Source organism: Cherax quadricarinatus, chromosome 5 (genome assembly GCF_038502225.1).
Source record: "Cherax quadricarinatus isolate ZL_2023a chromosome 5, ASM3850222v1, whole genome shotgun sequence".
NCBI classification, from domain to species: domain Eukaryota; kingdom Metazoa; phylum Arthropoda; class Malacostraca; order Decapoda; family Parastacidae; genus Cherax; species Cherax quadricarinatus.
The window spans coordinates 59907181-59922180 of record NC_091296.1 but is presented as its reverse complement, the minus strand read 5'-3'; the positions used below and the strand labels follow the sequence as shown (position 1 = coordinate 59922180).

The following is a 15000-nucleotide window of genomic DNA, read 5'->3' as shown; positions in this document are numbered from 1 at the left end:
CTGCTCTGGGTTTGGTCCCATCCACAACAGCGACGAAATATCGCCAATATTAAGTCGCCAAAGGCGCGGAGAACAAATGGCTCTACAGACCTTTAAATTACTGCAGCGTCTGCCTTTGCTAGGGCTCAGCATTTTCCTGGGCAAAGATGAAGCCAATGTTTGGGCAGAACTGAAAGTGAGAATTGTTTTGCAGAGATGAGTTTGGTGTTTTTTTCTATGCGTGGGGCTTTTCACATCGAGGGAGAGAGAGAGAGAGAGAGAGAGAGAGAGAGAGAGAGAGAAAGAAAACGAGAGAGAGAGAGAGAAAACGAGAGAGAGAGAGAGAGTCAGAGAAGGAAGCACATTCACCATCACTCGTTCCTTGGCTGTCTCGTCAACCGAGAGAAGTTAGGAACCAGTTGTGGTCATCTCAACCATCCATCTACTACTGTAGACATTCTCTCTCTCTCTCTCTCTCCAATACCTGGAGCCTCCTCCTTTCCCTCCTTGCATGACCACACGCCTCTCCTATACAAAAGTTTTCTCACCACTTCTCTCCAGTACAGTTCCCCTTTGCTATCCATCAAATGACAAATCTCTTTCAATTCTCAACCCCCTCAACACCCTGGAAACTTTCCTCCCATCATCTGTTCCGCGGTAGACCTCGTCCTTCACACACACACACACACACACACACACACACACACACACACACGTACTCATATACAACAGGCCTAGTGTCTAATCGACATGTGCCTAGGACAAAATGGTAACTAACACACAGGAGCTTGGACTCGACCCCCGCAACCTCAACTAGGTGAGTACACACCTAGTAGCGATAAGTGAAGAGGCGGGGCCAGGACCTGAGTCTCGACCCCTGCAACCACAATTAGGTGAGTACACACGCGCACACACACACATACACACACACACACACACACACACACACACACACACACACACACACACACACACACACACACTCACACACACTATCACACACAATCACACACACTATCACACACAATCACACACAATCACACACACAATCACACACACACACAATCACACACACACAATCACACACACACACACACACACACACACACACACACACACACACACACACACACACACACACACACACACACACACACACACACACACTCGTCTGTGTCTGCTCATACCTTCACTACCAGATATCTGAATACGTGTACGTCCATCAAGATGTTTCTATCTCTCTCTCTCTCTCTCTTTATCTTTGTCTCTCTCTTTATCTCTGTCTCTCTCTCTCTTTCCTACCCCTCCCCCCCCGTCTCCAATCTTTCATTTTTTTTCTAAATGCTTCCATCACGACGTTTTTCTCTGTTCTCACCTCTCTTACTCCCATCATTTACACTTCCTTCTATTCCCCTCCTCCTCAGCGGTTCCTTTCTTTCATATCTCGCTTTATGCATCAAAAGATGCATGATTTATTATACAAGAAGTGATATTTAGTTTATTATAGAAGGAAAAAAATACACGGATTATACACTACTGTGCAACAGATTTTATACATTACTACTGATCAATAATTTTGTGTGTATGGAAATACACAAGTATATAATGTATGCTCATTCCAACATTCTTCCTGTGTTTTATACACAGTATTAATTATACACACATCTTTTACCAACAAAAAACATTATTTATTTTGTGTGTGTTTTAACTAAGGATTTAAAATGTAAACATATATACATGTGATAATTCCAGTGGGTTAAGTGCTACTTTTTTTGTCCTGGCCACTTGTGTCTCGGGGAGTCTCAATATTATAGTTTGAGGAGACCCATAAATGTACATACTGTACTTAGAACAAACACACTGTACCCACAACACTCACCAACACACTGTACCCACAACACTCACCAACACACTGTACCCACAACACTCACCAACACACTGTACCCACAACACTCACCAACACACTGTACCCACAACACTCACCAACACACTGTACCCACAACACTCACCAACACACTGTACCCACAACACTCACCAACACACTGTACCCACAACACTCACCAACACACTGTACCCACAACACTCACCAACACACTGTACCCACAACACTCACCAACACACCGTACCCACAACCAACACTCACCAACACACTGTACCCACAACACTCACCAACACACTGTACCCACAACAAACACTCACCAACACACTGTACCCACAACACTCACCAACACACTGTACCCACAACACTCACCAACACACTGTACCCACAACACTCACCAACACACTGTACCCACAACACTCACCAACACACTGTACCCACAACACTCACCAACACACCGTACCCACAACAAACACTCACCAACACACTGTACCCACAACACTCACCAACACACTGTACCCACAACACTCACCAACACACTGTACCCACAACACTCACCAACACACTGTACCCACAACACTCACCAACACACTGTACCCACAACACTCACCAACACACTGTACCCACAACACTCACGAACACACCGTACCCACAACCAACACTCACCAACACACTGTACCCACAACACTCACCAACACACTGTACCCACAACAAACACTCACCAACACACTGTACCCACAACACTCACCAACACACTGTACCCACAACAAACACTCACCAACACACTGTACCCACAACACTCACCAACACACTGTACCCACAACTCACCAACACACTGTACCCACAACACTCACCAACACACTGTACCCACAACACTCACCAACACACTGTACCCACAACACTCACCAAGACACTGTACCCACAACCAACACTCACCAACACACTGTACCCACAACACTCACCAACACACTGTACCCACAACAAACACTTACCAACACACTGTACCCACACACACACACACATACACACACACACACACACACACACACACACACACACACACACACACACACACACACACACACACACACACACACATATATATATATATATATATATATATATATATATATATATATATATATATATATATATCATGGCGGGTTTAGACATTTTTTCGTGTGTCGTGTAACAGAAGAATGGAGTTCAATTAGTTAGCAGTGTCATCCCAGTCTGCTGGTCTGGGGGTGTGGTAGTCTGTGTGGGTCTGCGGGTGTGGTAGTCTGTGTGGGTCTGCGGGTGTGGTAGTCTGTGTGGGTCTGCGGGTGTGGTAGTCTGTGTGGGTCTGCGGGTGTGGTAGTCTGTGTGGGTCTGCGGGTGTGGTAGTCTGTGTGGGTCTGCGGGTGTGGTAGTCTGTGTGGGTCTGCGGGTCTCGGGAGGAAGGACTATGGGTAAAATTCTCGGGTTTTGTGGACTGAAATTCACCTCTGAATTGATTGGAATAGTACAGAGCGCAACAGGAACTCTTGACACCTAGTAGGAATACATGTGAGTACACTGGAGGGCATGTGTGTACATTGGAGTACATAGGTGTACACAGGAGTACATGGGTGTACACAGGAGTACACGGGAGTATATGGGTATACACAAGAGTACATGGAAATACATGGATAAGGTAGATTACATTTTGTCTCACTGTCTAAATCGAGACTATCCGCTGAGGTAGATTATCTACTGTCTGTCTACTATTAACTGGGATGAAGAAAATAGAGATAAGGACAGCCGATATGAGGATAATTAAGCTCAGACCAGGATAATTCAGCATTAAAGAAAGTGTACGAGAGTACATGAGTTGTGTCACTGTGTACTCACCTGGTTTTGTGTGTGTGTGTGTGTGTGTGTGTGTGTGTGTGTGTGTGTGTGTGTGTGTGTGTGTGTGTGTGTGTGTGTGTGTGTGTGTGTGTGTGTGTTTGCTTGAACACAACATTTGCATGCTGGTAGTGTTGGCCACATACCAGACTCACATACCATGGCGAGGACCTCGCCTGTTCGGGCGTAATATTTCACTCATTTCCATTACCATTCACTGTAACATTATGTAACATTACAGCCCAGCGTTTGGGACTTTCATACTAATATTCTGTCATAACTTTCATAAATCCGCAAAGAGAGTGTCTCTCATCTATTTTTCTAAGAGTCACAAATTATAGAATACGATGTACGCCTTACGCAATTCTTTGACTCATTCGACAAATGAGTCACAAAACATGAAATACTGCCTCATGCTCTGCGGTTAAGTAACGCCGGCAGTAGGAATGGTAACGATGCAGTTATTACACTGGATACTTTATTTCTGTGTTATCTCTCGTTGATCTGTATTTTTGGTTCAAGGCGTTTACCGGGAGTTTTTTTTTTTTTAACACAGACTAGGTGAACCTCCACTAGTTGTCTTCCGGAGTTGTGAATAACAAATACGTGAGAATAAGTGATTGAGGTGTCACCTCGGTGTTTAACATATAAAATGTGCTGCTCTTGTCTCTCCTTCCAATTCCTCTGAAGATGTGTGTATGCACACGAAAACGCTCATTGACTTTCCTATTTTCACTGTAGTATTTTTATATATGTAATCTTCATTATTCAAGGGGAGACAATAGAATGATATTATATTGTTGATAGTAAAGATTATCAAGTCAATGAGAAAGATACATTCGCCTGTATAGCAGGTTTCTCAGTCCAATACAACACTGGAAATGTTGTAGAAGTTATTTTTGGTGAAGAGATACCCAAATGTTGTACATGTATCTTATCGTACTATGCCATATAGTGATCCACGTTCGCATACAGTGATCCTTATGTTGCCATCTCTCTCTCTCTTTCAGGAAGGACAGAGACCGTAAATCGAGAACGTCCCTCAGATGTGTGTGTATCTTCAGCGTCCACGAGGTGAAGATGTTATCACAGAGTGAAGCATGAAACCCCACACTCTGCTCCACCGTTCAACATGCGTCTGACGAAACGCTTCGTTAATAAACAGTTTAAGTCGTACCACTCTACCAGTTCATCGTACGTTTCTCCGTAGAGTGTTACAAGAGCCAGTGTAGTGAGTAACTGGAAGATGAATGAAGTAGATTTAGTGAGGAGACTAGATAACTATGGAAACTACGGTACAAGTGACAGTAGCAATTCTACAGAACATTATGCTAGGTGTAATTCATCTAGATACGTCAAGTGTGTGTGTAGCGTTCCCAGTGAAAAACAACAGGCAGGACGCCTTACACGGTGCGAATCGCACAGGAGAGATAACATGGAGCGATGCACACAGTGCGGCGTACATCAAACATGCGTACAGAACAGAGTGCTATTTCAGAAATGCGGCTCATTGCAGAAGACAGTACGATGCTGCAATGCCCGAGTGCACAGAACTGTTGCTGTCGCGTCATCCACAGTGAACACTGTCAGATACACCACACAGTGCACTCCAAGTGGATCCCTGGCGTTAAAGCCTTCCTATGACCTGTCTGAAAATTCTATCCCTGCTAAACCCATTCCACCACCACCACCACCATCTTTATCTGTACCATCCTCAGCATCTCCACTCGTTCAGTCATCCATCTTACCAAACCCATCGTCTGTTTTGGTTCATTTTCCTTTTTTACTTAACGTTTCAAGGCCTGATGAAGAGGTTCATTCTTTATCTGTAAATGATGAAGTTCATCTTTTATCTGTAAATGATGAAGAGGTTCATCCTTTATCTGTAAATACTGATCACGTAGTAAATTATTTATTTTCTGCAGTCCCGGTGACAGGTGTTTCCCTAGGCTCATCAATATACAAAATAAATCCAAATACAACAAGATCAGTTATTGTATTTCTACCTTCCTTAATCTATACTGCAATTTCTGACGGTGACCTTCACTGTCTTAAATCCTTCCACTCTTTGTATACTCGACCCTCTGTCTCGCATTCTCTTACGATATCATCTACATCATTCTTAAGACCACATGCCAGATCATCTACAACGCCAAGACCACCACCTGCAATGCGGTCTACGACCCCAGCCGCATCTCCTGCAATGCAGTCTACCATATACGCTCCGTCACTTACAATACAATCTACGACACCCGCTGCGTCACCTACAATACAATCTACCACACACGTTGCGTCACCTACACTGCCATCAACAAAATCCACTACATCAGAGTCTACACCCACCCCAGTAACTCCCAAACTCCACACGAGAGCCGAACCACAACATCGTGGAAAGAGGACCAGCATCTCGAGTGCCAGGTTGCTAGAGCCGAGCACCTGCACGCCTGAGGGAGAAGTACACATCGAAGCGTCACCTGCGCGGTGCCTGCGTTCGAAGTGGACCTCGAAGCGAGGCAGCTGCCATCAGAGAGGCGGAGACGTCCTCACAGCTGCCTTCACCATGCTCGCTGTCGTCTTCTCCACTGCTTACTCCTACGAACTCAAACGTAAGTAGGAGAAATGGTACTTGGCTTTCCCTATAGTTAATAACTGTTTCAACATTCTGGTTTAGTAAACAGAGGATCGAGCCTCCACCACCACTCCTTACTTCGTATGGTTGCAAAAGTATTACAGTAGGTTCTTGAAATACGACTATGCAATGAAATGCAAGCGACGACCGAAGACTGAACGACATCCTTGTACAGGCCGAACACTTTAAGCGGAATACCTCCAGCTCTCATTACTGTGAAGTATGACCCCTCTGTGACTATACTACTACTGCTACTACTAATAATAATCATAATAATAATAATGAAAATAATATTATGATGTTAATAATAATGATAAAAAGTATAATAATAAAATAATAATAACGAAAATAATATCAATAATAATAATAATAGTGGTGAGAAAAGGGGGAGCAACCGATGGTCTCTATCTCTCTTTCTCTCTCTGTCTCTGTCTCTCTATCTCTCTCTCTCTCTCTCTCTCTCTCTCTCTCTCTCTCTCTCTCTCTCTCTCTCTCCAGTGTAGCTAATACAGAGTAATGCTGGGGTCCATCTTGCCAATTTTCTCTGCCTCATTTCTCAAGCTGCTACCTGGCAGGGAAGAAAAATGAGAGAGACAGAGAGAGAGAGAGAGAGAGAGAGAGAGAGAGAGAGAGAGAGAGAGAGAGAGAGAGAGAGAGAGAGAGAGAGAGAGAGAGAGAGAGAGAGAGAGAGAGAGAGAGAGAGAGAGAGAGACAGAGAGAGACAGAGAGAGACAGACAGACAGAGACAGAGACAGACAGAGACAGACAGACAAAGAGAGAGACAGAGACAGAGGAGTCAAGAACAAACCTAAGCTGTTCTAACTAGCTCTTTCCTTTCCTCTCCGTTTTTTTCCCGGTTTGTAGTTGACGTTGATGTGTGTGTGTGTGTGTATGCGTTTATTCACCTATTTGTACTCACCTATTGGTGGTTGCAGGGGTCGATTCATAGCTCCTCTCCCCGCCTCTTCACTGTTTACTACTAGGTCCTCTCTCTCCCTGCTCCATGAGCTTTATCAAACCTCGTCTTAAAGCTTATGTACGGTTCCTGCCTCCACTACATCACTTTCTAGGCTATTTCACTTCCTGACAACTCTGTGACTGAAGAAATACTTCCTAACATCCCTCTGACTCACAGGAGTCTTCAAATTCCCATTGTGATCCCTTGTTTCTGTGTCCCATCTCTGGAACATCCTGTCTTTGTCCATCTTGTCAATTCCTCGAATTATTTTAAATGTCTTTATCATGTCTCCCCTAATCCTCCTGTCTTCCAGTATCGTCAGGCCGATTTCCCTTAACCTTTCTTCGTAGGACAATTCCCTTAGCTCTGGGACTAGTCTTGTTGGTAGGTAAGACACATAGGCAACAGTTATGCAACTTTATTCCGAAACGTTTCGCCTACACAGTAGGCTTCTTCAGTCGAATACAGAAAGTAGGCAGGAACATTAGAGATGTGAAGACGATGTAAACAGTCCATCACCCTTAAAGTCGAAGATTTGAGGTTGTCAGTCCCTCAGCCTGGAGAGGTTCAGTTCCATAGTCAGGAACTATCTGAAGATCAAGCGACAGTGCGGAGACTTAAATACTGTCGGAAGGAGACTTAAATACTGTCTTAAAAACTGTCGGTATTGTATACCATTTTGATATTTATCCTGTCAGACACTGCAACACAATGGCATCTTGGTACAGAAAACACCTTGGACAACTTTTTCAAGTGAGAAATGTTTAATTTGAGAGGGACATGTCCTCTCAGTGGCTGCTTTCTCACTACTACTACTCTGCACCTCTCCTTCCTACAGTATTAAAGTCTCCGCACTGTCGCTTGATCTTCAGATAGTTCCTGACTATGGAACTGAACTTCTCCAGGCTGAGAGACTGACAACCTCAAATCTACGACTTTAAGGGTGATGGACTGATTACATCGTCTTCACATCTCTAATGTTCCTGCCTACTTTCTGTATTCGACTGAAGAAGCCTACTGTGTAGGCGAAACGTTTCAGAATAAAGTTGCATAACTGTTGCCTATGTGTCTTACCTACCAACCTGTCGGTATTCTATACCATTTTGATATTCACTAGTCTTGTTGCAAACCTTTGCACTTTCTCCAATTTCTTGACGTGACTGACCAGGTGTCGATTCCAAACTGGTGCTGCATACTTCAATATGGGCCTGACGTACATGGTGTACAGAACCTTGAACGATTCCTTAGTGAGGTATCGGAACGCTATTCTTAGGTTTGCTATGCGCCCATATGCTGCAGCAGTTATCTGTTTGATGTGCGCCTCAGGAGATGTGCTCGGTATTATACTCACCCCATTATCTGTTTCCTCGACTGAGGTTTGCAGTCTTTGTCATTTGCCATTGTCTGCAGTCTTCTTTGCCCTTCCCCGATCTTCATGACTCTGCATTTGGCGGGGTTAAATTCAAGGAACCAGTTGCTGGACAAGGCTTGTAGCCTGTCTAGGTCTCTTTGTAGTCCAACCTGATCCTCATCCGATTTAATTCTCCTCTTTAACTTAACATCATCTGCAAACAGGGCCACTTCTGAGTGGCCCTGATCCCTGTGGAACCTCGCTCGTCACAGGCGCCCACTCTGACACCTCATCACGTACCATGACTCTTCGTTGCCTCCCTGTCAGATATTCTCTGATCCATTGCAGTGCCTTTCCTGTTATGCATACCTGATCCTCTAGCTTTTTCATTAACCTCTTGTGAGGAACTGTGTCGAAGGCCTTCTTGCAGTCCAAGAAAATGCAATTTATCCACCCCTCTCATGTCCCTTAGTCATGCTTTCTCCTACAGAATCCTGTTTCGAGCCGATTCTGCCTTGAAAATCACTCTGACTGGCCGGTTTCTTCCTCTTGCATACCCCCCTATTCTCAGAAAATTTGCTACTGGGTCATGTCATCTTCTCCCATTGCTTTCATAATGCTTTCAATCGCTTTTTTCTCCCCTTGTCTTCTTGGTTCGTAAGTTTCCCTTTCAGCTTCCTGGAGCCCATAAACAAAGACTGATCTCTCCCTTTCATTCTCCCACTGCATATCCCTATGGATCCCGTGATTCGATTTAACTGCCTCCATTGCAGCTTTCCTTTCTTCAATCTCTTCACTATCTGTTGCCCCTGGGCCCAGTGGTCAGTCATTTTCCCTTCTCAGCTGTGGTCTGTTAGGGCCTCTACGTGTGACTTAGCTCTTTCATTTTCTGAAGTCCCCTCAAGTGTTCCTGATGTGATCCTCTTTTCTTCTCGGGCACCACGATGGTCTGACAGGGCCTCTGCATATAGTTTCACTCCTTCGTTCCCTACAGTGTGTGTCTCGGTGGCCCTGTGTTCGTTTTTTTGTCCACGTTCTTATGGGTTCCTTGCGTGTCACCTGCTAAAAATTATACCTGTGATTACATAGTGCTTCCGCTGTTGTTAATTATCGACCCCTATAATTACCTTGCAAGTATAATTAATGCTGGATAATAGGAGATGGTAATGAACGCAATATTGTCAACGCTTGTTACTTCGTATGAGAGATAAATGTTTGAGTGTGTGTGTGCATATACTCGCCTAATTATTATTGAAGGGGTCGAGTTTCAGCTCCTGGCCCTGCCTCCTCGCTTGTTGCAACTAGGTGCGCTCTCTCCTGGTTCCTTCTCATACCTCTCCTTAAAACTATGTACCGATCCTGCCTCTAACTCTCCACTTCCTGACTACTCTAACGCTGAAGAAATACTTCCGAACATCCCTGTTACTCATCTGTGTTTTTAATTTCAAACCATGCCCTCTTGTACCTGTTTCCCGTCCCTCTAACAATCTGTCCCTATCCTCCTTGTCAGTTCCTCACAGCATTTTGTACGCTGTTATCATATCCTCCCCTAGTCCTGCTGTCCTGCAGTGTCATCAAGTTGAGTTCCCTTAACCTTTCCTCACAGGACATACCCCTTAGCTCCGGGACCAGTCTTCTTGCAAACCTCAGTTGCTTGAAATATCTGACCAGGTGTAGGTTCTATGGTGGTGCTGCATACTCCAATATGGACCTGATTCATATCGTATACAGTGTCGTGAATGACTCCTTAGATGTCTAAAAGCTAATATTAGATTTACCAGACGAGCATTTTCTGCAGCCGTTATTTGGTTGATGTGCGCTTCAGGAGATATGCTCGGTGCAATGCTCGCCGCAAGGTCCGTTTCCTTGAGAGAGGTTTGCAGCCTTAGTCCCCCGATCGTGTACTCCGTCTGTGGTCTTCTATCCTTATCCTCAATCTTAATATAGTAATAATAATAATAATAATAATAATAATAATAATAATAATAATTATTATTATTATTATTATTATTATTATAAAACCAACAGCAGCAATAATAATAATAAAAAAAATTATATTAATAATAATAATAATAATAAAATAATAATAATATTAATAATAACAATACTTTGAGACTTTTAGCATCAACGGGGTGACGTGACACAATACTATCAGACAGGACTCTGGAATGAGTTTACTCTGGTGGAAGTTACTCTGGTGGAAGTTACTCTGGTGGAAGTTACTCTGGTGGAAGTTACTCTGGTGGAAGTTACTCTGGTGGAAGTTTACACTGGTAGATATTTACACTGGTATAAATTTACGATGGTGGAAGTTTACACAGGTGGAAGTTTACACTGGTGGAAGTTTTAACTGGTGGACGTTTACAGTGGTGTAAGTTAACACTGGTGTAAGTTTACACTGGTAGAAGTTTACACTGGTGGAAGCTACACCGGTAAGAGCTACACTGGTGGGAGCTATCTTTAATTAAGCCAGGAAGTGAGAACCAAGAAGTTGTAACTTTCTTTAACGCTGGAATACCGTCTGGGAATTGTTCCCAGAGTTAGGCGGGTCAGAAACTTGGCTGCGATTTAGCGGACTGTGGATCGAGCCTGCACACACACACACACACACACACACACACACACACACACACACACACACACACACACACACACACACACACACACACACACACACACACACACATATATATATATATATATATATATATATATATATATATATATATATATGTGTGTGTATATATATGTATATATTCATACACATGGAAATTTCAAAAGGGCTTCAAAGGCAGTGGCCAGATATTTAATCTTGTAATTATCCCTGTTTTCAAGATAATTTAGAAATAATCAGAGGTTCCCACACGTAATTATCACGGAATATATAACGAGGTTCGATGGGTTTGTTTGGGGTACAAAATCGTCTGTGACACCCACTTATCAATAGCGCAGCAGTAGCGTTTTGATAGGATGTGGGAAGTGAGGATTTGTTTGAAAGTGAAAGGGCTGGTGGGTGGGTACAGACAGGGTGGTGTCAGGGAGGCTGGTCTTCATCTCAGGTGATGTACTGGATGTGCTCAGCCACGTAGTACCATAGAATGTTGGTGGGTAGCGATCTGACCGGTGTGGAATATGTGACGTCATGTCTTTAAATGACTCTCGAAAGGCTTTAAACGTGATAATTAAAGTAAATAGCAATAAATACTACTACTATTAATAATAATTATTATTATTTTCTTGAAATTAGCATATTTACACACACACACACACACACACACACACACACACACAGAGTGAAGAGACAGGGCCAGGAGCTATGAATTTACCCCTGCAACCGCAATTAGGTGCGTACAGTTAGGTGAGTACACACACACACACATAACTACAATACATATATATCACATACTATTAAATCCAGTGAATAATGTTGAAACCTGAAGCATGGGTTAAATAACAGCAAAGCCATTTAGAAGTGTTCAACCCCATGTTGTATAAGAGGATTGAGCACTGAACAAAAGTCCTCCCAGAACAGGAGGATCTTCTCACCAGAGAGAGGATTAGAATAAACTCAAACAGAATTTTCCTCCGCTCGTTCAGTTGTTTCACATATTTTAATTCTTTCCTCCCGAGAGTACGAGAGTAACTCATGAGTTTTAGTGAAGGTAATCCAGCGCTCACCGCGCGTGTTGCAATAGCATTAAACTTGTGTTTTGAGTGACTTTCTACTTAAAATATATTTCGAATGCTAAACCTTCATGATAATAATTTTTTCTGAGGCTCCTCTTGTTGAAATGTTATATATAGTGTACAAAAATCGCGAACAAGCTATACAAGATACAAACCAAACACCGGGGGGGGGGGTGATTATTTGATTGGTAGCGCTAGGCCTTTCGTGTTGAAATCAACACATCTTCAGGAACTCGCAATATTGCAGAGGTCCAAGCAAATACGATCACAGGGAGCGCAAAGACGCTGAAAAACATACACTTCACAGTGTATATATACGGAAAGACATACACCTCACGGTGTGTATACACTAAAAGGTGTATTTACAGGGTGTTTCACTCGTCGGAGACCCCAACTCGGAGCCTCTACGAGTGTAATACCTTTTATATCCTTGAACTCCAGCTTTGTTTTACGTAATTTGACGCTACATAGTATTCACACACACTAAGTGTTGTGACGAAAAAGAGACGTGTAATATTTTGGGTATTCGTTACTTGTAGATATTACGCCATCTAGCGGCTTTATCAGTGCAATAAACGGACATGCTAAAAATATATACAGCAAATAGTGAAATGTGAGGTAATCAGTCCGTCAGCCTAGGAGCACTGATGAGTCCCGGTGCTCATTTGCTCCTAGGGGCTGTTGCGTCCGGGCGAAACGTCTACAAAATAAAGAGACACGGATGTTACACCAGTGTCTAACACATCATCTTGTCGGTACTGAATACGAATGATACACTAAGTGTTGCACACACACACACACACACACACACACACACACACACACACACACACACACACACACACACACTGTGAGGGGTCGTTCTATGTTAATTAGACAAATGGGTGTTTAACTTACTCTTAAAATATTTTATTTTTTTCGTCCGGTTTCCGCTCATTATTTCACTGACGTGCTGAGTAGTGTAAATTGACTCTTGTTTTGATTCACACTGACGGCTCTGTCCGTCTGTCTGTCTACGCCTCTGTCTCCGTCTCTCGCTCTCTCTCTCTCCACCTATTTCCCTTCTTCCTTTCTCCCCTCATTTGAGAAGGCTATGTAAAAGAAGGAAGCTAAAAGTGAACAAGGTGATAAAGATAACAAAAAACTGAGGTAATGAAGGAATGTATATCAGACTGGAGGGAGAGAGTATGGAGGAAGTGAATGTATTCAAATATCTGGAAGTGGATTTCTCAGCAGATGGTTTTATGAAAGACGAAGTGAATCATATAATTGATAGGGGGAAAAAGATGAGTGGTGCACTGAGGAGTCTGTGGAGACAAAGTACGTTATCCATGGAGGCAAAGAGGGAAATGTATGAGAGTATAGTTATACCAACGCTCTTATATGGGTGTGAAACATGGGTGGTGAATGTTGCAACAAGGAGAAGGCTGGAGGCAGTGGAGATGTCGTGTCTGAGGGCAATGTGTGGTGTGAATATAATGCAGAGAATTCGTAGCTTGGAGATTAGGCGTTCAAGCTTGTAAAACGCCCGTTTATGTACACATATCTTTTGACTCATTGTGTTTGAGTCTAGAAACTCTGTCTAGAGCTGGTTGTAAATATTTAACGTATTACAGTGATGTAATAATAAGGCTAATGATATATGTTTTTACTCATAGTGATTACGATATAAGAAGTTCTGTTTTGAAGATAGAATTATTTAATTCATGATAGAAACCTTAAAGTGATTCTTAACTCAGTTAATAAAACAAGCAGAAACTGTAAAGATTCCTTTTTCTCAATAAGTGAACCCTGTGTATAATGGCCTCTACACGAGATAATCCTGTTCTTTTTATGAGTTTATGTGAAGCAGTATAGTAAAGTGTTGTACAGGCCGTGTTTGTAACAACCTGGTGCCATCAGTGTTGGTTCCATCTGGCAATACACATCTTTAGAAATGAAAGGTGTATACAAATAATTTTCGATACTCTACAGTTAATTTGTTTTCAACACAAACAATGGTACAAATGTAGTTACTGGTTACTGTAATAGATCAGAGTGTGAGTCACATTCTAAAGTCTTAGAGAATTCCTGAAGCGATAATTAACCAGGGTGATGCTTGTGAAAAGTTATCAGAGAGAAGAGTTGTGGTGGCGATCACGTCTGTGATGAATCTCTGGGAGGATGGGGGGGATATTGAATGTATACGAATGTGCACAGCACATATCAGGTAAGACCTGTACGTAAATTTTAGCGCATGAAAGATGAGCAACCTGCCGTACAGGTACAGTGTACTACTAATGTACACCTATCTTTGTGTGCAATAATCCACGGTTGCAGTGGCGTCTTAATATCAAAGAGTGAAGTAACTGCAGTTATACATAACATCTAGATGGACCATAACGTCTATATGGACCATAACATCTAGATGGACCATAACATCTAGATGGACCATAACGTCTAGATGGACCATAACATCTAGATCAGTGGTTCCCAAACTTCTTCAGCTTGTTACCCAATTTAACATGCCACATAAAGCATGTTACCCCTTTCACAAAATGTTGTTATTATTGATATATATGGCTAAACGTGAACGTATACAGCCTCGCATACTCTGCTAATCCTAGCAAAACCACTGAAAACGTAAGAACCACACATACATTATATGT

The 15000-nt window shown here is 42.8% G+C and overlaps 1 protein-coding gene across 1 annotated transcript in view; it reads left to right on the top strand.

The window, feature by feature from the left end:
* LOC128684729 (uncharacterized) overlaps positions 1-15000 on the top strand; it is a 219151-nt gene that overhangs the window by 80312 nt on the left and 123839 nt on the right. The window contains exon 2 of the mRNA XM_070102776.1: positions 4738-6333. Within this exon, the coding sequence (XP_069958877.1) occupies positions 4974-6333 (1360 nt within the window). The 5' untranslated portion in view covers positions 4738-4973. The remainder of the gene's footprint in view (positions 1-4737; positions 6334-15000) is intronic.